Genomic DNA, 23765 nt, shown 5'->3' on the forward strand with positions numbered 1-23765 from the left:
CTTTCTGTTCTTGTCCCATTTCTACTAATAGTAACCTGGGTGATTTTTTAAAATAAATTCCTTAACCTTTGGGGTCTGTTCTCTCATCTGTACAATCAGGTGGTTGAGGTTTGTGATCTGTCAGTTTGGGCCAGATCAAAAATGCTGGGGTTTTCAGATGTGCTGCTTAAACCACAGAACACTGTATCTATTAATGTGTGTCCTCCTCACATGCTTTTTTCCCCCTTCATTTGCAATAATAGCTCAGGAAGAACCCAAGTATTTTGCTGAGAGATGGTATTAGGACTTGCGAGAGGGAAGAGTAATACTGGGGAGGCTGAAATTTCACAGGAGACCAGCTTGGGTGAGAGGAGAAAACGAACATGGCCCTTGATACTGGGAGAGAGTGGAGGGCCTAATTGCCTTGCTGCATTTTGCTTAGGGCTTAGATGAGAAATGAATATGTGTCAATACAAGGCCAGTGAGAGAAGGTTATTACAGTAGGCCTGAGGGTTAGAGAGAACGTCTACTAGATTCAGGCTAAGGGAAAGAGATGATTCTTTCAGGGTGAAAAAGAGAGAATTCTGTTAAAAATTACCTTTGTTGGAAGGATGCGGGGGGTGCTTGTTCATATTTCGCTGCTTCTGATTTGACTGAAAATATGAGGAAATTCTGTGGATAATTATCTTGGTTCCTGGACATGCGAGGAGAAATGCAGAGTTCTCACATTCTGTTGCTTTCTCACATTGGTAAAAATAGCAAGAAAACAAGGGGGTAGGGTGGGGGTGAGGTTGGGGAGAATTGCACCCCATATTCTTTATAATGGGTTTTAGGACTGCAACAAATACCTGTTAATCTCATTGTTCCTCAGGGTCACTTGACTGTTGTGACTGGCTAAATAATGTCACCATTAGTGACATTAGTGGTGGTCTTCCTCACCACTCCTTACGCATCTCTTAGAGCTTTGTTGCTTGGTTAAGGTTTTGAGAGTAGCTCTCCTTCCCTTCGAGAGCCTTTGTACATGCTCACAGGACCCAATTTTAGGAGAAATGCAGGGTGGGTGAACTTCTGTTGCCTCTGTCCTAGTTTCTTTCCCCAAATGATACCAATTTTGTGTTTTAGATTTTTTAAAAATTTGTCTTTCTGATTAATAGATCGAAAATAAGTCTTGAACTAAACGTTTTAATATTTTATGAGGAAAAAGTACTGCTAAAAATGATTTAGTCAGCAGTATAGAAATACTTAGTCTTTTGTGATGTTACACAGAGTTTCAGTTGATTTTCTGGTTTCAATAGAACAAGTTGAAATCATCGCAGAAGGATAAAGTTCGTCAGTTTATGATCTTCACACAATCTAGTGAAAAAACAGCAGTAAGTTGTCTGTCTCAAAATGACTGGAAGTTAGATGTTGCAACAGACAATTTTTTCCAAAATCCTGAACTTTATATACGAGAGAGTGTAAAAGGATCATTGGACAGGAAGAAGTTAGAACAACTATACAATAGATACAAAGGTGAGTGTTTGCTTGTGACTTTAAATATTTTGAACGAGGTTTTCCAAATTTACATGCTTCCTGTGAGAAATCAAATGATACAGAGACCATTAATTGGGTGGATACAGAGCTCTTTAGATCTTAGAATTACTTTAAGAAATCTGAAAAATTATTTTCCTCTTTTCACTAAAATTTCTTCTTAGTGTCTTTATTTCCTCCCCCTTTATCCGCACCCCCCCCCCCCCCCGCCTTTCCTCCTTTGTGATCCAATTTGAGAACGGGGGCTGGGGGACTAGGTTTTTTCCCTCATTTTCTTATAAAACTCAGCTGAGCGGATTTTAAGAAAACCTGCCTAATAATTTTAATAACCTTTAAATAATTATAAAGTAATATACACTTAAAAAGTTAATGCAGAATAGATTGAATAAAGAAAATGTTAATAGTTTCTCCATCTTTTGCTTATTTATTCTCCTGAGGGAACCAATATTTAATAGCCTGGTGTCCAACTTTCTGTGTCTTTTATGTTTATGCAGAAATATATATGCAAAAAAAAATTTCAAAATTTTTCCAAAAGTGGAATTATATTTTATGCATAGCTCATGCCCCAAAAATCAAAGGCTGTGCAAATTTTTTATTCCTAGAGATGTTAGCAAATCACATTTGACAACAGTGTATGAGTGCCTCTTTCTTCTTGAATTTAAATTTTTGCTGTCTGAAAAGTAAATATTGATAGTTGGGGGTTTTCTTCTTTAATATGAACAACAGATGTTTGTATTGTGATTAAAATTGAATTGCAGAGTTTATGTTTTTTTCGATATTCTTTAAGAAGTGATTTCTGTAGTGAAATGAACTTTAAGAAAAAAAGAATTTCTGTGTATAATACTGTTTAGAATGCCTCTGTAAAATGTGGCTATGTTCAGTAAAAATCCTTTATCCCTATATAGGAATGTCTGATTTTCTGAATGTGTGTTAAGTATAGAACTTTTTTCATATGAATAAATGAGACTTAAAAATCAGGTGCCTATCTGGATATATATCTTGCTGTTAATTGTAAGAATGCTGTTTTAGGGGCAAAGTGGCTTTAAATATTACAGGGGGAAAATATCTCATAGAGCAGTATTGCTTCATATTTTTGGTCTATCGTGATCATTTAAAAAAATGGAATATAAAGCAATACCTTTCTCAGTTTCAGGAGTAGCACAGTAAAGTATGGCACTGATTTCATATTGCATTGTTGTTTTTGAAGATCCTCAAGATGAAAATAAAATTGGAATAGATGGTATACAGCAGTTCTGTGATGACCTGGCACTGGATCCGGCCAGCATTAGTGTGTTGATCATCGCGTGGAAGTTCAGAGCAGCAACACAGTGCGAGTTCTCCAAACAGGAGTTCATGGACGGCATGACAGAATTAGGGTGAGTGTATAATTACCGTAGGAAATTAGGTACGTTACTGTGAGAATTACTGTGGAACTGACATTCATGCCCCCAAACATTGGTATAGATAGAAATGGGCTAATATGCTAGTTCCTTCCCATGTCAAGTTATTTGTGTAGTTAGTACAACCTACTCTATTTGCATTATGCTTTTATCATTTGTTTCTAAGGGAGATTGACTAATGTTAAAATTACTATGCTTTAATATTTTACATGGGTAAGTGAAATGAGCAAGTTTTAAGTTATTTCCTAATGTGAGGCTGTGAACTCTGAATTTATAAACAAACTCCTAGAATTTAAAATCTTGGAGTTACTAATCACTTTTTGTTCTGCATAGACCTGGACAACTGATTAGCTAAATGTCTTGGTATAAATAGATTGAAAAGTCACAGGTAGCGGTTTTACCTGTGGCCTTTAGTTGCAGTATTTGATGAAGCTCCAGAAGTATTCAATTTGTGGATCGGTAACAGGCTGCCCTTTCTGTTTTTAGTGGGTGCTTTTGAATGATAATAGCTAAACACTTCTTGAACGTTTATTTTCTTTCAGGAACTATGCTAAATAAGTACTTCACCTACCACTTCACAACAACTTTGTGAGAGAAGTGGTGTTTATATCCGCATTTTAGAGATGAGGAAATGGAGGTACAGAGAAACTAGAGAGGTAGTATTAAAGCCAGGATTTGGGCTCAGGCATTTTGATTCTTGGGCCTGAGGGACATTGTAATCAGTCAGGGTCCAGGCAAGACACACAAACCATACCAGTAATTTGAGCAGGGTAAATTTAAAAAATTGTTTTATTGTGTAAATGGGGTAAAAGAAAACTCTAAGCATAACAAAGGTGGCAGTTGCAAGAAGCTGCCATCACCCCTGGAACGGAGGGAAGGAAACAAGGAAGGAGCCTAGACACTTAAGAGGATCCCCACAAGGCTGAGATTCCGACTGCAGAAAACAGTGCGTAGCTGCTGTAGGAGCACGCTGCTTGCCTTGCCTGCTTCTCTGGTGGAGAAGAAGCTCGCTAGGGGCCACTTGCTGCAGAGCCATGCAAGTTGCCTCCATTGGTGAACACTGCAGGGACCTCCCAACACGCTGAAACCCTTGCTCTCTGCAGAAAACAGACTGGGATAAGAAAAGTTCCTTCGTCCTCTTCCAGCCTTTCATCGCCCTCTCTTGGTAGAACCTAATAGTGAACCAGCTGGCAAGAAAAATGAAGTTTCACAATTTGTGGTCCACTGCAGATAGTCACAAAGTAGGGCAGAGAAGGGTGAGTTTAAAGCCGAGAGACAATAAATTAATAACTGGCCTAGCCACTGTGTTCTACAGCCAAAGCCTGCCTTATCCTGAACTTGCTGAAATGTTCTATGCCAGGACAGGTTTCATTAGAACTCTTTTTTTTTTTTTCCATTTAAAAGTGAGTTCATGTAAAATGTAATGAACTTCCAAATCAAAATTTTAATTTACAAACTAATCTGGGAGCTGTTATAAAGAGCATGGAAGGAACATAAAAGCAAAAATGATTTGAAGGAAAAAAAGTGGAATGCTTGGTTTGTGGAATCTATAACAGATTGAAGATTTCTACCTTATGGCTGTTATGTGGAAAGTAGGACTTGGTACTTGGACCCTTTCAGCTCCTTGGAAATTGAATGCTTTGCACATATAAAGTTTAATATTGATTTGAGGTAACTTCAGTTGGAGATGGTTGGAGATGATGTTTATTATGATACTTTGTATATATCAAGAAGTTTTCAAGAGGAATGCTTGTTTCCTCACCTAGTCAAGACAGTATGCTTTCAATTTGTTTGGAAGCTAGACATGTGATTTGTTACCATGTAAGGAATATCTGCTACAGTTTGAACTGATGACTGTAAAGCTGATTACTATACATTCTCATCTGTTCACTACAGCGGACTTCTACAATTTGGGTGTGTTGACAGTCCAGTGAATTACATAATTAAAAGTAATAGCCCATTTCTTTTAAAAATAGTAGTTATTTCTAACATTGAATCACCCCAGATCTTTTCTTCCTCCATCTAACCCCATACTTGTTTATGTAATGTAAAAAGATGAAAATTTAATGGAGTTTTTAAGAAGTTCTATGAAATATAAACTGTTGTAGGAATAAATGTTCTTAATATATAGTGAAAAAGTTTATCTTTTATAAACTTAATTTTACAATATAGATGTGACAGCATAGAAAAACTAAAGGCCCAGATACCCAAGATGGAACAAGAATTGAAAGAACCAGGACGATTTAAGGATTTTTACCAGTTTACTTTTAATTTTGCAAAGAATCCAGGACAAAAAGGATTAGGTAAGAATTTTTAAAAATTATATTTGGTGTTTCAGATATATTCAAATACATTGACAGCGTCACGTTTGTAATAGAAAGTTCTGTGTTTTGAGCATAAAGTCATTATCAGTTACTGAAAAATAACTGAGAAACAGTGAACTTCTAGTTAATCAGAAAATACCCTGCCTATTCAATAACAGTGTTACCCTGGATACTATATGTGAAACACTGATTTTTTTTTTTTTTTTAAGAACTACAATACAGAAAATAGTTGTTAAAATTCCACTGACATAGGTATGTATGTTTGATCGTTTATTTTTCAGAAGATATTATAGGATCTTAGGCTCATAAGTTTTTCACTATGTATCTGTTGAAATAGCATTGTAAGATTTCTGAGTCACAGAATGCCAGATAAATGTATTCTTTTTTGGTGTGAATTATTTGGAAACTATAAGAAAGAATAAAAAAATGATTGTCATTCATAATCTTATCCAGAAATAGCCACCGTTAACAGTTTAGATCAGTCAGTTTATACTGTAGAAACAACCACACATTTGCTTTGGGGATGGCTAAGGGAAGTGGAGGTAAAAGCTACAGTGTAATTTGCAGATTATTCAGAAAAAGTAGACAGTAGCACATAATGCAAAATAATAAATATGAGTGTGAGGGTTTTAGATAAAAGGAGAAATGAGTAAAAGCAGGAATGGTTGGGAAATGCTTCCTGGGCAAGAAGTGATGAGAACTAAAGGATTTGATATTTGCACAAGGGATGATGAAAAATGTTCCAGGGAGAGGATAGTTATTAACGAAGGTCTAAGACTTCAGAAATAAGCTTGGCTTCTTTGTGGAAGAGAGAAAATGATTTGATTTTAGTGGGAATGTTTGTTTGGAGCTTAAATTGGTGAGATAAGCCTTCTTTTAAAAACAGGACAGAAAGGCTTAAATTGGAATTTATGGGCAATGGGGATGCACTGAAGATGATGGTGGCAGTAACAGCCATTTAATGTGGGGTTTTGGTGTGCCTGGCAGTGTGCTAAATACTTTACATACACTGCCTCATTTAGTGTTTAACAACTTTATGAGTTATTCATTCTTTCATTCAGTAATTCACCAGCTGCCATGTGCCAGTCATAGAGTGCTAGACATTTTTTATCCTTATTTGGCAGATGAGGAAACTGAGGCACAGCAAGTTAAATAACTTACCCAAATGATGGAAGTGAGTTTTTGATTTTGAAGATACAGTAGTTGGAGAGGCTAATAGGGGCCTCTTGTACTAATCATTCTTTTTTAAAACATAATTCCTCCGTCATTTTGTTTGTTTATTTATTTTTGGCTGTGTTGGGTCTTCGTTTCTGTGCGAGGGCTCTCTCCAGTTGCGGCAAATGGGGGCCACCCTTCATCGCGGTGCGCGGGCCTCTCACTCTGGCGGCCCCTCTTGTTGTGGAGCACAGGCTCCAGACGCGCAGGCTGAGTAATTGTGGCTCACGGGCCTAGTCGCTCCACGGCATGTGGGATCCTCCCAGACCAGGGCTCGAACCCGTGTCCCCTGCATTGGCAGGCAGATTCTCAACCACTGCGCCACCAGGGAAGCCCCTGTACTAATCATTCTTTATATTTTAGATTAGAAAAAAAGCTTTGAGAAAAGGATTATGTGACTAGGAATTAGACTGGAAGAAGTGACTGAAAGCTAGTAGAAGGGATGAATATACAACATTTGTATTTGAGAATTGGCCTAAAGAGTGACTAAATGTGACTGAATTAAGACTTACAAAATACCTATTAAGCAAAATTCGAAATAATGAAGTCTCCTTTCCAATTAATTTAGGTTGCATCTTATTCTTACAGGAAAATTCTTCATTTTGCAGGCAAAGTAAGCTGGGATACCTAGTGTTAGTTTCTTTATCTTGTATCTGTGGCCACAAGTAAACTGGGCTAGTTTTTCTAGTCTCCTCTTTTCTTCCCACAAATAAAAACCAATTAACGGGGGCTTTCCTGGTGGCGCAGTGGTTGAGAGTCCGCCTGCCGATGCAGGGGACACGGGTTCATGCCCCGGTCCAGGAGGATCCCACATGCCACGGAGCGGCTGGGCCCGTGAGCCATGGCCGCTGAGCCTGCGTGTCCGGAACCTGTGCTCCGCAACGGGAGAGGCCACAACAGTGAGAGGCCTGCGTACCGCAAAAAACACAAAAAAACAATTAACGTCTTTGAACTTACATGTATATACTAAAAGAATTATTTCTTTGTGTTTAGAAATGTAGCACAATGTTTTGATACCATTAGAGAAAATGTTTTGAATCTCAAGTGTTGATTTAAAGGGGCTGAACCGATTCCTTAGTTATAACCCTACCCCTTACTAGAGCACAAAATAAATGATGTTTTTGGGTGACTATGTAGTCTTGATATTGAATCTTAGTTTTTATTATATTTGGTGAAGATAAAGCAAAATTAACATTTTTATAGCTGTTCGATATATCAATATGATGGTAAATTGGAATTTTAGATTACAGGAAAAGTTGAGAAAAATATTGTGCTGAAGAATTCGATTTTAAAATTATGTTTTATTCTATTATGTAGTAAGTATTGAGCTTAAGAAAAATGTAACATTGTTTAATGGGTATAGAGTTCCTGTTTTGTAAGACGAAGAGTTCTGGAGATTCATTGTACAACACCGTGAATGTAACTAACACTACTGAACTGTACACTGAAAAATGGTTAAGATGATACATTTTATGTGTATTTAACCACAATTTAGAAGTTGTTTTAAATAAAAGCCCTGAACCATAGAATATACAGCACAGAGTGAGCCCTGATGTAAAATACTGGACTTTAGTTAATAATATTGGCTTATCAGTTATAAGAAATATACCACACTAAAACAGTATCTTAAAAATAGTGGAAATGGGGGGAAGATGGGGTAAAGGTATATGGGAACTCTGTACTTTCTGCTCAGTTTTTCCATAAACCTAAAACTAAAAAAGTCTTAATTTAAAAAAAAGAAAAAATGTAATAAAAGACAAATCATAATTTCTCTTTTTGTTTTGCATTGGTATTGGATGTCAGGAAATGTAATGACTTGCTTAGTTGAAGAACTTAATTAAAAAGAAAACAGTTTTCTTGACAGCCTTTCTAAGGGTTCACAGCGCTCTTAAATTATAATATTTGGCAGAAAGGAATTAGGAGATCGTAGGAGAGGAGGTGAGGCCCAAACAAATTGGCAAAGAGCGACAGTGACAGCACTGCGGTTTATTTATAAATAGCTGTGCTAATTCTAATGAGAGCTGGTGTTTTCCATATTTTCTCATTTTCTATAACCTTATTTCTTGTGACACCAGGATAGGGTACTTCCTCTGTCACCATCTGCTTCAGTCACCTGCCATTTCTGATGGTCTTCTGAATCTTAAATTTGAAAGGAATTTCATAAGTCCTGTGTTAAATCTAACCTATGCAAAGTAGCACCTGTACCTGATGCTCATATGGCTTTTATGTTTGAATATACAGGGCGGGGATTGAACACACATTGTTTTAGAAAGTGGTCCATTCTTATCACAGAATACTCTTCCTTTGTCTTTATAACTTTTACCATTGTTCTTATTTGACCTTTGCTGCAGCACAAAGGAAGTCTAACCATTTTTTTTCTCATTTATCCCTTCTCCTTTTTTTCAGGTCAGCATTCCAAATTTTAACTGTTCTTCATTTGAGAAGACCTTTGTTATTCCGTTGCTGTCACCCCTAGATAACATTCCCAATTTCTCAGTTTCTCTCAAAATAGAGTTCTTAAAGCTGAACATAATACTCCAGAAGGAGGCTATTTAATGTAGAATACTGTGGATCTGTTATTTTTTGCGAGACTGTTCATTCTATTAATTTGTTCAAAAATTACATTTGTTTTTTACAGCCATGGTATTTTTAGGACCGTGCTGAACTTTCTTAAAGTCTGTAGGTAATTTTCTTATGAACTGTTGTGGTTCAGCTAGAATGTTATTACCTGTGCAGTTGATTTAAACATTTTTAACATTACTTGTTAAACATTCATTTAATATTCAGAAATAATTTTATAGAGTGTTTTTAATGTGTATTTTCATTTACGTAATCCCATTTGTTTCTCATAACAGCCCTTGGAGCTAAGTAAAAAACCTCTTTGTCATAAAAATGAGGAAACTCATGGTCAGAGAGCCTGAGTTATTAAGGTCACATAACTTTAGAGTTGGTAGAATTGGGACTCAACCTCAGATCTTCTGATTCCACATTTTATATTCTTTTTATTATATTATGTTGTGCTAACTATAGATATCTTTAGGTAAATTAAGACTTTGTGAATAGCATTTTAAATCCCCATTCATCCTCCCTAGTGAGTTGGCAACATTTTGTTCCCCTTAGGGATGGTTTTTGGATCCAGTCTCAATTCATTTCCATATTCATCTGTCACTCAATTGATCATCTTTTATGAAACACATTGCCCTTGTTGATTCAGTTTGAAAGAATGACACTGGGATTACCTCTGTTTGCATTTTTAATTTTATTATAAGGGCTTAAGGATTCATTCTGCAAGTATCTCAATTTTAGGTAATACTATTATTAAGACTTGCTTGTGTCTTTTTTTCTGTGTTATCCTTCTGTTTATTCTAACTGCTGTTGTTGCTTCTTGTTACATTATTATTGACTTTGTTCTCTTTCCAATACTGCTTCAGAATCTATAATAATAATTTTTAAAATTATTAAAAATAAACAATAGTAATAGTAAGGACACGTTATTTACCAGGCACTGTTCCAGTGTTTTAGGTGTATTCACTCGTTTAATTATTACAACAACCCTGTGAGGGTAGATACTGTTATCTTTTTTTAAACTGAATTACCAAGAGGTGAACTTAGTTGCCGGAGGCTACTTAATTAGTGGTGGAGTTGAGATTTAAGAAGCTAAACTACTATATTAAACCACTTCTCTCTAGCTGGGCTATTCGTTTGTCACTCAGACATTTCTAACTAAAGGGCAGCTTTCCTTCCTCTCCTCTCCTCTCCTCTCCTCTCCTCCCCTCCCCTCCCCTCCGCTCCCCTCCCCTCCCCTCCCCTCCTCTCCTTTCTGTTTGTGTGTGTGTGTGTGTGTGTGTGTGTGTGTGTGGCCGTACCGTGCGGCTTATGGGATTTTAGTTCCCTGACCAGGGATTGAACCTGGGGCCCTGGCAGTGAAAGTGCTGAATCCTAACCACTGGACCACCAGGGAATTCCCTAAAGGGCAGTTTTTCATATGCTTGTGGCAATTGACATTTTATCCCTGTACAACTTAATCTTATGTGTTTCAGCTCCTAATAATGACTTATTAATCTTTTTGAATATTCCTGTTTCATCCAAAAACATTTATTGGCTGGTTACTCTGAGAGCATAGAGTTAGGAACATCTTAAGTCTGTCTGGGTGAGTTTGCAAAGTCTTCAGAAAGATTATAATTTTTGAGCCTTGAAGAATGAATATATGTTTTCAAAGCCAAAAGAAAAAGAAGCCATCTCTAATGTGGAGAGATTAGCAAGTTCAGTTGCTTAGAGGTGAGAGACATAGCACCTTTGAGAAACTGCAAGTAAGTTCATTTGACTAGAAATGGAGATTTTTATCTGAAGGCAGTAGGAAATATTGCAGATTTAAAAAAAGTTAATAGACTTTATTTTTTGAACTGCTTTAGATTTACAGCAAAATTGAGCAGAAGGTACAGAGATTTCCCAACTACTCCCTTCCCCCACACTACATAGCTTCTCCCATTATCAAATCCCCACCAGAATGGTACATTTGTTGCAGTTGTACCTACATTGACACATCATTATCATCCAAAGTTCAACTTCACAGTAGGGTTCACTCTTTTTTTCTTTTTTAAATTTTATTGAAATATAGTTGATGTACAATGTTGTGTTAGTTTCTGGTGTATAGCAAAGTAATTCAGTTATATATATATGGGATACATATAAGATTCTTTTCCATTATAGGTTATTACAAGATATTGAGTATAGTTCCCTGTGCTATACAGTTGGTCCTTGTTGGTTCTCTACTCCATATATAGTAGTGTGTATATCTTAATCCCATACTCCTAATTTATCCCTCCCCTAGGGTTCACTGTTAATGTTGTACATTCTATGAGTTTGGACAAATGTATAATGACATGTATCCACCATAATAGCTTCATACAGAGAAGTTTCACTCTCCCTAATAAACCTCTGTGCTCTGCCTGTTCATCCTTTCCTCCCTCCTAACCCCTGGCAACCACTGATCTTTTTACTCTCTCCATAGCTTTGCCTTTTCCAGAATGTCATATAGTTGGAATCATGCAGTATGTAGCCTTTGCAGATTGACTTCTTCACTTAATAACATTATTATGCATTTGTTTTCCTCCGTATCTTTTCATGGCTTGAAAGCTCATTTCATTTTGGCACTGAATAATTTTCCTTCATCTGGATGTACCACAGTTTATATATCTGTCTACCTACTAAAGGACATCTTGGTTGCTTCTAAGTTTTGGCAGTTATGACTTCTGTAAACATCCATGTGCAGGTTTCTGTGTGGATGTGAGTTTTCAGTTCATTTGGGAAAATACCCAGGAGTGTGATTGCTGGATCACGTGGTAAGCGTATGTTTAGTTTTGTAAGAAACTGCCAAACTGTTCCAAAGTGGCTGTACTATTTTGCATTCCCACCAGCAATGAATGAGAGCTCCTGTTGCTTCACATCCTCGCCAGCATTTGGTGTTGTCAGTGTTTTGGATTTTGGCCCTTCCAAAAGGTGTGTAGTGGTATCTCATTGTTGTTTTAATCATTGAAGAATTTTAACATGGAAGTGAAACCAAATTTATATGCCTGAAAGGTCCATCTGAAAGCAGTGTAGTCCTTTAAAAGGTGTGGAGGCAGAACTAGAGGAAGAGAAATTGGTTATGAAGCTGTTGCAGTGATTTAGCTAGACATGAAGAGGACCCTAGCATAGGCCCTAGCAAGGGATGGAGAAAAGAGAGAGATTTAAAAGGTGCTTAGAAGCCAAAATGAGAAAGCTTTGATTGAAAGTGTGATGAGGAAGTTAGTCTTAACCCCCATTTGGGGATATTTGGAAATGTGGGGGGGTATTTTTGGTATTGTTATAACGACTGAGGGCTTCTACTGGGATTAGGGGTCTGCTAAATGACCTGCAGTGCATAGGACTTCATTTCCTTACAATGAAAAATTGTGTTTCATTGAGAAATACTGTAGGGTGATGACATTCATTGAGAGAAAAGAAAATGGTAGGTCTATAGTTCAGTTTGAGCCCTGTTGAATTTGAGTTGTTTGTGGATATCCAGTTGAAGATGTCCTTAGGCAATTAGATGTAAGAATCTAGAATATAGAAAGAGCAGTTTCAGATTTAGGACTTGTTAGAGATGGTTTGAGCATATAACTTGAAGAAAGGTAAAGGTTTGAAAAATCTACTGAGAGAAGTAGAGGTGGTTATTGCTGACGTACAGAGTTATAGAACATCAACATTTAAAGGACAAATGGAGGAAGAGGAGCAGTAAAAGAAAATAAGGCCAGAGAGGACAGAGGAAAATCAATAGAGTGATACCATTAAAGCTGAGAGAAGCGACAGTTCCATCCAGAAGGTGTACTCAGTTTTGTCAAATACGGCAGAGAGCCAAGTAAATTAAGGACTTAAAGGTTTATTTGGCAACCAGAAGGGCTTGGTGACCCTTCAGAAATTACTTTCAGTGGGGTGAGTGACGGAGGTGGACACTAGTTTATAGAACTAAAATGTGTGGTAGGTGAGGAAATTGGACAATGAATGTAGATTACAAAAAGTTCTTTTAACTACCTGAACTTTCAAACATCATATATGTACACTCCTATTCTTGTAAGATTCTTAGGTTAGTATATCAGCTGAGAAATGGGCCTTTATAGGTGTCTCATGGTTTACAGTTATTTGAATATTTCATTGTTTCTCATCCTTATTTTCTAAAAATTAATTGAAAAGGGAAAAAAATGCTAACACTAGTAATAAGCTTAGTTCTCATAAATTTAATGCATTTGAAGTGAAGAAGGATATCATTAAGCATGCTAATAACAGCAAATCCTACTATACATGCTAATAAGAGCGATCTTACTGCACTTAAGCTAGACAATTATATGTTTGGTTGGTAAAGAAAAGAATAAAATTGAAGAACCTGGAAGGAATATTTGGTATAGAGCTTTAAAGACTGCAAAGATTGAAAAGGAATTGTGATTAGTTAGGGATTGTTGTCATATTTCTAGTTCTCTTAAAACATGGGGATCTGAACTTGACTTTCAGACATGTTTTCATGAGCACATTAAAAATAAAAGTAGAAGACTCCATGTACTCTCCCAAGATGATCTGTGAAGGGAAGGAGAAAGAGGGTAGCTTGTAAGGGAATGGAGAGATACAAGAAAGATTTATTAAAGATAGGTGATAACTTGAGCGTGTTCCTTTGTGGAGGGGAAAGCTGGAAGACAGGGCAAAGTTGAAGATACAGGGAGAGAAGAAAATTAATCAGTAGACCAGATTCCTTGAAAAGGCAGGATGGCATATTGGATCCATAATAATGGTGTTAGGGGCTTAACCTTGGATGGGAGAAGAGGCACCTTTTCCAAGGAAACTTGTTCATTCAGCAGTTTCTGAATGCCTACTGTGTGTTTCAGTCTGCTAGTTTGGGGATATGTAGTCCCTATCCTTGAAGAGGTTAGGGTCTAGTGAAGATGGGGGATTTTTTGCCTTATGTCCTATATGTTTTTTTTCAGGTAGGATGTGAGCCTTTTTGGAGTCTTTCCTAGTCTTTCATGATTCCTCAGATTATCCAGAGTAGTTTGGAGATCATATCTAAAAGGACTTTTAAGTTACTTGGGGTGTAATTTTTCCTGACCTGGAAATGTAAATTTACTCATAAAAGCTTGACCTAACTACTTTAGTTCTTTGAAAGAGATCATAGTTCTTTCTCTCTGTTGTTATGACAGATATAGTTTTTTGTCATGTGGTAATATTGCTTCTTTATCCTTATCGGCTCCAAAACCAGTTAAATAGTCATTTATATCCTCTTCATCAAACTTTTAAAAAGACAAATCTTAGTTTATTATTAATTTTAAATTTTTAATATTCTTAATGGTCTCCTTGAGGATCAGTCAGCCAACAACTTGGAGCGTAAGATTGGTTAGGATTGTGGGTAGTAATTCTTTGCATTACAGCTTATAGGTGTACCTCAGTGATTTACAGCTGGGGGCAGTTTTGCCTCCCAGGGGACCTTTGTTAATATGTGGAGATACTTTTGGTTGTCACCACTGGGGATGGGGCAGGACTGCTACTGGCATCTAGTGGATAGAGGCCAGGGATGCTGCTAGTGCTGTAATGCACAGGACAGCTTCCCACAACAAAAAATTATCTGCCCCAAAATGTCAAAAGTGCTGAGGTCAAGAAATACTGGTGTACATTAATATTTGAACACTTATGAGCTAGTCAAACATGCTTACCTACGTTATCTTATTTAAACTTCAGAAACCCCTTATGAGGTAAGTGATATCCTTCTTGCCCTGAAGGCACCATTCATTTGTGATGGAAGCAGGATACAAAGCTTGGACTTAACTCTATAGGAAATTTTTATTATGTAAGTATTCAGGACACAAGCCTTTTTTTTTTTTTTTTTTTAAAGGCTATCTTTTGTCTTACCTGGTGTTTTTTTTTTCAGGGACAAATATTCCTGACATTTGAAGTATATAATTTATTTTTAATATTACAGATCTAGAAATGGCCATTGCCTACTGGAATTTAGTGCTTAATGGAAGATTTAAATTCTTAGACTTATGGAATAAATTTTTGTTGGTAAGTTCATATTTTCTGCAGTTTGGTGTTTTCTCTAAACTTTTGCTTTGTTTGAAGATAAATTAACATTTTAAAGCATAACTAACTCATTTCAGAGCATGTAATGGACATAGAATGAAAAATTTGATTTCCAGAATTTTATTACATAGGTTGTTTTGCATTCTTGTATTTGGCATCATCTGGACTGTTTTTTTGAAACTCTTTTTAGTGATTTGGATGCTTCTTTTTTTTTTAATAGGAACATCATAAACGATCAATACCGAAAGATACTTGGAATCTTCTTTTAGACTTCAGTACAATGATTGCAGATGACATGTCTAATTATGATGAAGAAGGTAATGAACATTTTGCTCTATCAGTTTTTTGAAAAATTTGTCTTCTTTTATCACACACTCTTGAACTTCTTGTCTACTTCTGTTTTTCTTGGAGTTAATTTCCTTCTTCTGAGCTTTTATTTGTGCTCTTCTGAATGTATGAAATGCCTTCATCCTCTTTACCAATCTGCATTGTTTCCTTAAATACCAATTCTGTGTATTCATGTCTTCCAGAAAGGCATGAGTACTTTTCATCCATGTTTTAGATTTTCAGTTTACTTTAGGAACCTATTCTTTTCTTAATGTGCTTTTATAGTACTTGTATATGTATTTTTTGTTGTTGTCTGTTTGTTTTGTCTGTGAACTTGATTGTAAACTCCTTAAGTTTAGTGACCTTGTCCAAATGGAAACGGACTTTAGTTTCCTACTGTAGTACTCTTGGCATTCAGTAAATATTCACTGATTGAATGCTTTTCTGCTGTTTCTTCATGTATGTATAAGGATGATTTTGCCATCCACTATCAGGACATGTGCTTTTGTTTTTCTGGAACTGGCAGTGATTTACATTCGTTTCTTCATGCATACTTACCTAGTTCCCCTTAAGAATTAGCAGGATTTTTTTTTTTTGATATTGTTGAATAGGCAGAGGTATTTTTTGAAAAATTTCTAGTAACCTTGGTCTCCTTAAAAGTGTCCTGGAACTACTTAATGTAACCAAAGATAGTGTTATTTCCTTATCTTTGTTTTCATTGTCATGTATTGTCTTCTTTAAGAAGTGAGAAATGACTGATAATTGATAATTGTGCTTTCTGTTAGACCTTACACAAAAGTGAAGAACTTCCTGATTTGGAGGTTGGCATAGAGAAGAGGCATGTATAGAGGCATGCATATATGTAATTTAAAATCCTTTAGTAATTTATTATCATGAAATAGGTTAGAGTTTGATCCTTGCTGTTAATTTCCTTTGTAAGATTGCCACAAAGTGCAAAAAAAGATTAACTCCAACCTACTGTGCTTTCAGCAGCACTGGCAGCATGTCATCATATCAAGGTCAGATTTGACCAACTTACTTCAGTGGCCTGGCTTCAGTGGCCTTCAGAAAACCATAATATTATTAGTTACCAGAAGGGTTATTTTTTTATCATTCAAGGAATTATCAAGTATTGGAATAATAGAGAAGAGAGAAAGGAATACTCTAGGTAGAAACTCTAAAGAGCTAGAAATTTGGAAGTCCTATCAGTGGGAATACTTATAATGACATACTTTAACAATTATGGGGAAGATATTTTTAAAAAAATAAAGGATTCTATTAAAATGTTAGCCTTATTTCTGCTTTTCTTTCTTTCCTTTCTCCCATCCCTGCCCCCCCCCCCCCCACAGGAGCATGGCCTGTTCTTATTGATGACTTTGTGGAATTTGCACGCCCTCAAATTGCTGGGACAAAAAGTACAACAGTGTAGCACTAAAGGAACCTTCTAGAATGTACATAGTCTGTACAATAAATACAATGGAAAATTGCACAGTCAATTTCTGCTGGCTGGACTGAACTGAAGATCAATCCTCACAATTCAGACTGAGGGTTGAGACAAAACTTTAAGGATACATCTTGGACCATATCGTATTTCATTCTTCTAATGGTGGTTTGGGCTTGTCTTCTAGTCTGGGCCGCTCTAAACATTTATTATTCCAACATTGTGGATTTCATCTTATATCTGTGGACCATCCTAGTTTATTCTCCCATAAGTCTTAGAAGCTTTATGGTGATTCTTTTGAAGTTTCCATTCTTGCATAAAGCACAATGCTGTCTTCATCAGAAAACAGTTTGGCATAAGAATTAAACATGTGAACATCACAATTTATAAAAACTTCTTAAATATATGCTTTGGGCTAGTTGCAAAGACTATGCTGATAGCACTTCCAGTGAGAGTGATATATTTAAGTGCACCAGATCTGGAATGGTGTTTTGGTATGGGGGGATTTTTTTTTTTCCTGGCAAATCACATGTATTGTTAACGTGAGTAGAGTATCTGTTGAAAAAAAAGTCAAAATAACCAACGTGAAAAATTTTTAGGATAACTTGGTGTGCCTACCCAAAATTTTACTGTGTTTTAGACCCTCGATTTCAGAAGGTTCCACAGAACTAGTCTGCACTTATCTTACCCATGTTTATATATAGTTGTCTTACAGGGGGGTTTATTTAGAAAAACATCTGCATAATGTTAGATTCTACTCCTGTCTACATTATGCACTCCATAATTGGATTTCATTATGATTTTGAAACGCTTATATGCCTGTCAAGTAAGTTAAACTATTTAATTTGTTTTGAATGTTTTAGATTGCTACATAATACAATATTCTAAATTTAGGCATGAGGGTTTATTTTTGTTTTTGGGGGCTTTTTGGTCAGCACACTATGGAACACAAATGAAATTCTCTTAATTTATAAGAAGATAGTAGGAATTAAATTTTGAAAATGGTTGTAATGAGCCATAAAGTTCAATTCTTATAATATAGGTACTGCTCTTTCAGACAAATAGTCCATTTTTGATGACTTCTTATTTTGTTGAAGTTGCTTTAACTGCTAATCACTGTGGTTGCCAAATATTTCAGGAGCAAAGATTTTCAAGCAGGCATGCACTTGATGCAAAGTACCAATCTGGCTTCTATTTTCGTAAATTATTTAATTTTTACTGTTCTTTGTTTCACTCAGATTAGCTCAATTTTCACATCAAAGCAGAACTCTGTCTTGTATTTTTTTTTTTTTCTTCATTACAAGACCCATGAACTGCTTTCATGCTGAAAATGCTCATTTCTTTGTTCACTTCTTGACCTGTGAAGAAGGGTTTATTGCTTTCTTAAACATTTCTATAAGGCAGGTTAAAAAATGTAAAATTTCTGATATTGGATGACTGGTTTTTAGCAGGAGTAGATTTTGCTTGGTGTATCCAGGCACTCTAAGTTCTAATGTTGAAATTATCAAAGGTATGTACTTCAGAATAGCAGTACATTATAAGGTATATGTGGAAATGATTTTAAGAAACAATGATATATTAAAACTACTTTTTATTTACGATTTTGAAATTGACTAGAAAGCTTTCCCCATAGATATTAATATTCTAATCATAACTTTAATTCAAGAATATGATTCTATCAAAAGAAAATTTTGAAAATTTCTATTCAGGTTACTGGAATTGGTTATTAAAAAAAGAAAAGAAAAAAGAAGAATCCTGCTGCTTTCAGTATTTCCTGATTTCATATTTGTAAATATTAAGAGGAACTTCAATTATGAAAAATTTTTAAAAGATATATATATATAAATGTACTATTTTGTTTCCTGTCTTGAAGATTTTGAGTTATGGTATTGTTTTTGAATTGATTAATTAATTCCGGTATGCTGTGTTTTGAAATGAGATCCGATTAGCTTTTTTTCCCCAATATAAATTGTTTTTCATAAAAGTCTGATATTGATTCGTGGCCTAGTGCCTTGGGTTTTACAGACTTTTCCTTTTAAATGCAAGACCTTTTCAACAAAATAGTGTTTGTCATCAGTTTGGTACTAAACATTTATAATTACTATGTAATTATAAACAGAAAAATACATAAAGCTTTGAATATAATCATGTAGCATAAAAGTTAAGGTTGTTAACTCTATGATGGCATCTTAGAATTAAACAATACTATTAATAGGGCTGAAAAGAGAAGACTGATTTAATGTGGTGTGGTTATTCTGAGGATACATGTCTGGTTACAGGGAATATTTTGTACTAAAAAATGCTTACACATAATGGCCATGTGTGTGTGAGTGTGTGTGAAAGAGAGAGATTGACAGGTTGAAAGAGACACACATGCTCACACACACACACACACGCACACACACACACACACACACACAACTTGAATTGCTTTAATTCATTAGTGTTTCAGTCTTCATTCTGGTAAACTCCCCATGCTGATTCTTTGTTTTAAACTGAACCACAGGTACAGTTTCCTTTTTGCCAAATGTCAAAACAGGTACACATTTTACAATGTAATGCTTTTTAAATAGTAAAGTGTATAAAATTAGAAGTGCCCACATATAAAAATACTTGAGATCAAGATTATCTTTAGTGACGATCATCTGCATATCTCTGTAAGTTCAATTGTGTTTCTTACATCCCTGTCATATTACCAACAGAGGCAATAAAAGCTTCAGTGAAATTGCCATGACTAAATCTTTTCACATATTATTTCAGTGTAATACTTTTAAAGACTAAAATATACCGGAAAACTTTTCCAGAAAGGATAATTATTTATGGAGAGAGCATTATAATGGCAAGTTTTGGGGAGAAAAGACATGCCAAGTCTTGTTTACTACATTTAAAATGTTTACAACTATACTGGGCTGCTTTATTTAATTAACAGTACTGTAGTTGTGTAATACGGCTTTGTAAGTATGTGTTCTTCATTAGACTTTTAAAAAGTTTTAATGAGAGAAAGAAAACTTAATAAAATAACATGGGAAATCTTTTATATAATATGCTTACTGGGGAATTCTTATTTAAGCAAGGTATACTATTTTTTTTCCTCAGAAAGATTTAAGTGAATGAAGTGTTCATCTATTTTTTATTTGACGATAATCAAGAGGTTTGAGTAGTTGTAGCCAGTTTAATGTGCACTTTGCTTAGATTTTTAAAAACATGTTACAATGAAGACTACGTATTGTAAACCTTCTGTAACTTTTACGTATGAATGACAGAAGAAAGTTAAACCTAATGAAAGAATTTTGGAATAAAAGAAAGTGGTGCTGGGGAAATTTATTATAGTTCACGAAGTATGCCTTTGTAAACCTGAATCAACTTTTAGCAAGAATTAATTTATGGAGTTCTAAATGTTAAATTGTGTATATTTAATAGAAAATACTTACTTGACACCTCAGCAGTTTTCTTTAAATGTTACTTTATACTTTTAACAATATGATTTATATTGCATACATAGATGTTTTGATAAGATTTTATCAAATTTGATAATGTAATGATAAAATGTTTTTAAAATGTGAACTATTTAACATATAACTTAATATCTGAGGACGCAATACCTGAATTGTGATTTCTACATAATGTGATAATTAGGGTTCCAATTATGGCTCATCATTTAATTGATTATAAACGAGTATATTTCTAAACTCTTTACTTGCCTCCATTTTTACAATCATATAGCAATAATTTCTATTTTTATTTTATAAAAATGTGGTGAAGTTATATATCATGATACCTTTACCTTTGATTTCTGAAGGGGAAGGGGTTTATATTTTGTAGTTGATAAATTTGAAAATTCCTAATAGTACAAATCCCCTTTTCCAGGTTTACCCTTACTATTTGTCCCTATTTTGGTTGAATATTTGCTTGATTTGTACCTGATTCTGGAGGCAGATAGTCCTGTTTTTTTTTTTTTTTTCTTAATTCATAATACAGTTACATAAATGGTTTTACCAGAGCATTCTTGCCATCTATTTTCTTTACTGCCTGTTGGGTAATTGGCATTTCTTACTGACAAACTCATTTATTTGACACTTTTCCACTAGGCTCAGTGTTTTGTGTTAATGTGGCTTTTGACTTCTCTTTTGTTGGTCTTTTTTTAATCTGTCATAATAAGGAAATTATGATAAAATGTGCACAGCCTTTCTAGTAAATGGAATTCCCAAAAAGTAATGTCTTCATTTATGGAGCTTTAAAGACAAATTATTTGGGGAATCATTTTATAATTAATCCATTTAAAAAATTGAGTTCCTAATATATTTTTAATCAAGTTTATCCAAGTTTTTCTTAAAAGTATTGCTTATGTATTTTCAGCTTACCTTTTCTGTATTTGTGCTGTGCAGAAGTCAGTGTAGCTTGTAACTTAAAGCATTTGTTTTCAAGCCATACCTTGAGGCTGCTGTATTTATGAGTTTGGAAGCTTTCTATTTTATCTCTTGTAGGTTATTGGCGTTTCATATGAGATTTGGTTTGGGGGAAAAATGTTTGGTTAAAACAATGTTTGTTTTAATGACTGGCTTATAGGGAACATAACCTCTTTGGCAGATTTTTTAGTGGAATGGGAAGAGATGGAGTCAGAATCCATCAAATAAGTTTAAAACAATAATTTTTAACCAAAATAGTGAAAACAAAGCTTGATTTGAAACTTCATTGTTTCAAAGTTTGGAAACTTAACAGACGGCAGCATGTGAGTAACTTAATGAACAAAGCAAAGAAAAAAAGGATAATATTCATTTTATATTTAGAATGTATATATGTATTTAGGTAGATGTTTAATATAACTAAATTTTTATTTCAGGTTATGAAGTATTTTAAGAAAACATTGGATCTAATGGAAAACTTGAGCGGTGCCAAATGAGATTTTTATGGAAACGAACGCTGTAGGGCATAAGTTTAGGGGAAAACAAAATGGCTAAGGGGAAATACTAAGGAAAGCTCTAGACAGTGATTTTTGTCACATGACACAGAGCTTAAAGAGCAATATTTGATCAGTAAGGTTTAGAGATGTGTGTACTTGGAATCCTTTGAAAATAGCCAGTTTAGTTTTCAATATTCTTAATCCTGAGAGTATGTTAGAATTAAATATATTGAAATTATATGAAATGAAAGCCAGAGCTTTAAAATAGTCATTCTTATTGTGATGGTACTCAACAACAACTTTATTGAGCTATAATTTACACACCGTAAAATCCACCCATTGTAAGTGTATAATTCAGTGGTTTTAGTAAATTCATGGAGTTGCAAAACCATCATCACAGTCCAGTTTTAGAAAATTTCCATCAGCCCATAAAAGTTGCCCTCCTGGTCCTTTGCAGTTAGTTCCTGTTCCTACCCCAAGCCCCAGGTAGCCACACTAATCTGTTTCTATAAATTTTCCCTGTCTAGAAATTACCTGTGAATAGAACCATACAGTTTGAAGACTTTTGTATCTGGCTTATTTCCCTTGGCATAATGTTTCTGAGGTTCATCCGTGTTACAGCATATACCTGTACTTTAGTTCTTTTAGTTGCTATATAGTATTCCATTGTATGGATATACTACATTTTGTTTATTCATTCACCAGTCGGACATTTGGATTGTTTACATTTTTGGTTATGAATAGTAACTCTGTGAACATTCCCCGTTATTTGTCATTGTGTGGACATATACTTTCATTTCTTTTAGGTAGATTCCTAGGAGTGTAATTGTCGGGTTGTTTGGAAATTTTGTTTGACTTTCTAAACTGCCAAACTGTTTTCCAAAGTGGCTGTACCATTTAAAAATATTCCTATCACAATGCATAAGGGTTGCAGCTTCTCTAAATCCTTGTGAATGTTTATTATTATTACTATTATTATTGTCATTCTGGTGGATGTGTATCTTAAGTGTGCAAGTTATATATATATATCTAGCTATCCTAATTGACATGTCTGTAGGATGTGCAATTTGGGTAAGTACTGGGTTGGCCAAAACGTTCGTTTGGGTTTCCCATACGATGTAATGGAAAATCCCCAATGAACGTTTTGGCCAACCCAACATAAGGTGGTCTGAGAGATTGCTGTAAAATTACTTGCAATGTACTTATACTTACTTGAAGGCAGTATTTTCTGTAACCAGTGAGGGTAGTTGTTATACCCTTCCAGTGGGAGTTCCAGTCCCTTAGTGAACTCTGGTGAGGAGATAAACTGTGTAGGTAAAGAGTGATGCTGATGGCTGTTGCTTTGTGCTATTGTGTGTACGGTGATATAACTACCCAGTTAGCCTGTGACTGGTGGTAATACTTGAAACGTTGTATACGTAATTTGTACAGATATGTCAGTCTCATTATTAATTTTCTCAGAGCTCTTTTGAGAAATTAATTTCTTAAGTTTGTAAAACTTTAGTTGATTCTGTTTAGTTGCTGCCAGCCACCTGTGCTCTTAATACATAGTGGACATTGGCGTAGTGTTTATTTTATTTTTAATGCTAAATTTCAGAATATACAAAATAGTATGATGAACTTACTTCAACGTAATCAATTCATGGCCGATCTTGATTTATCTATATGCCACCCATCTTCCCAACTCTGATTTATTTTGAAGCAAATCCCAGGTAGCAAATAGTTTCATTTGTAAATATTTCAGTTATGTATGTCTGAAAGAAAAAGCTCTTAAAGATAACCACAATACTGTTATCACACTTAAATGTTAACAATTTATTAGTAATTATTCAGTTAGCATTTAAAATTGTCTCATAATTAATTTTCCAGTTCAAGTCAGGTTTCAAATAAGGTCCATATGTTGTATATATCTCTGAATTTCTTTTAACTTATGGATCCCCGTACCTGCCTCTCCTCAGCTCGGAATTCATTTGTTTGAAAATGTAGTGGTTGCTTTAAATTTTTAAACTTCTATGCAATTATATTTAAGGTGACATTTGATGTACTTAATCAAAAAATACTGTTAA

The 23765-nt window shown here is 35.0% G+C and overlaps 1 protein-coding gene across 2 annotated transcripts in view; it reads left to right on the top strand.

The window, feature by feature from the left end:
- Positions 1-19109, top strand: part of DCUN1D1 (defective in cullin neddylation 1 domain containing 1) — a 30391-nt gene extending 11282 nt beyond the window's left edge. For both annotated transcript variants that reach the window (XM_029214852.1, XM_029214853.1), the window contains exons 2-7: positions 1275-1491; positions 2717-2885; positions 5082-5212; positions 14931-15013; positions 15252-15348; positions 16708-19109. In XM_029214852.1, the coding sequence (XP_029070685.1) occupies positions 1275-1491; positions 2717-2885; positions 5082-5212; positions 14931-15013; positions 15252-15348; positions 16708-16787 (777 nt within the window). In that variant the 3' untranslated portion in view covers positions 16788-19109. The remainder of the gene's footprint in view (positions 1-1274; positions 1492-2716; positions 2886-5081; positions 5213-14930; positions 15014-15251; positions 15349-16707) is intronic.
- The last annotated feature ends 4656 nt before the right edge of the window (positions 19110-23765 follow it).

Source organism: Monodon monoceros, unplaced genomic scaffold (genome assembly GCF_005190385.1).
Source record: "Monodon monoceros isolate NGI ecotype Baffin Bay Population unplaced genomic scaffold, NGI_Narwhal_1 Super_Scaffold_11, whole genome shotgun sequence".
Classification (NCBI taxonomy): Eukaryota; Metazoa; Chordata; class Mammalia; order Artiodactyla; family Monodontidae; genus Monodon; species Monodon monoceros.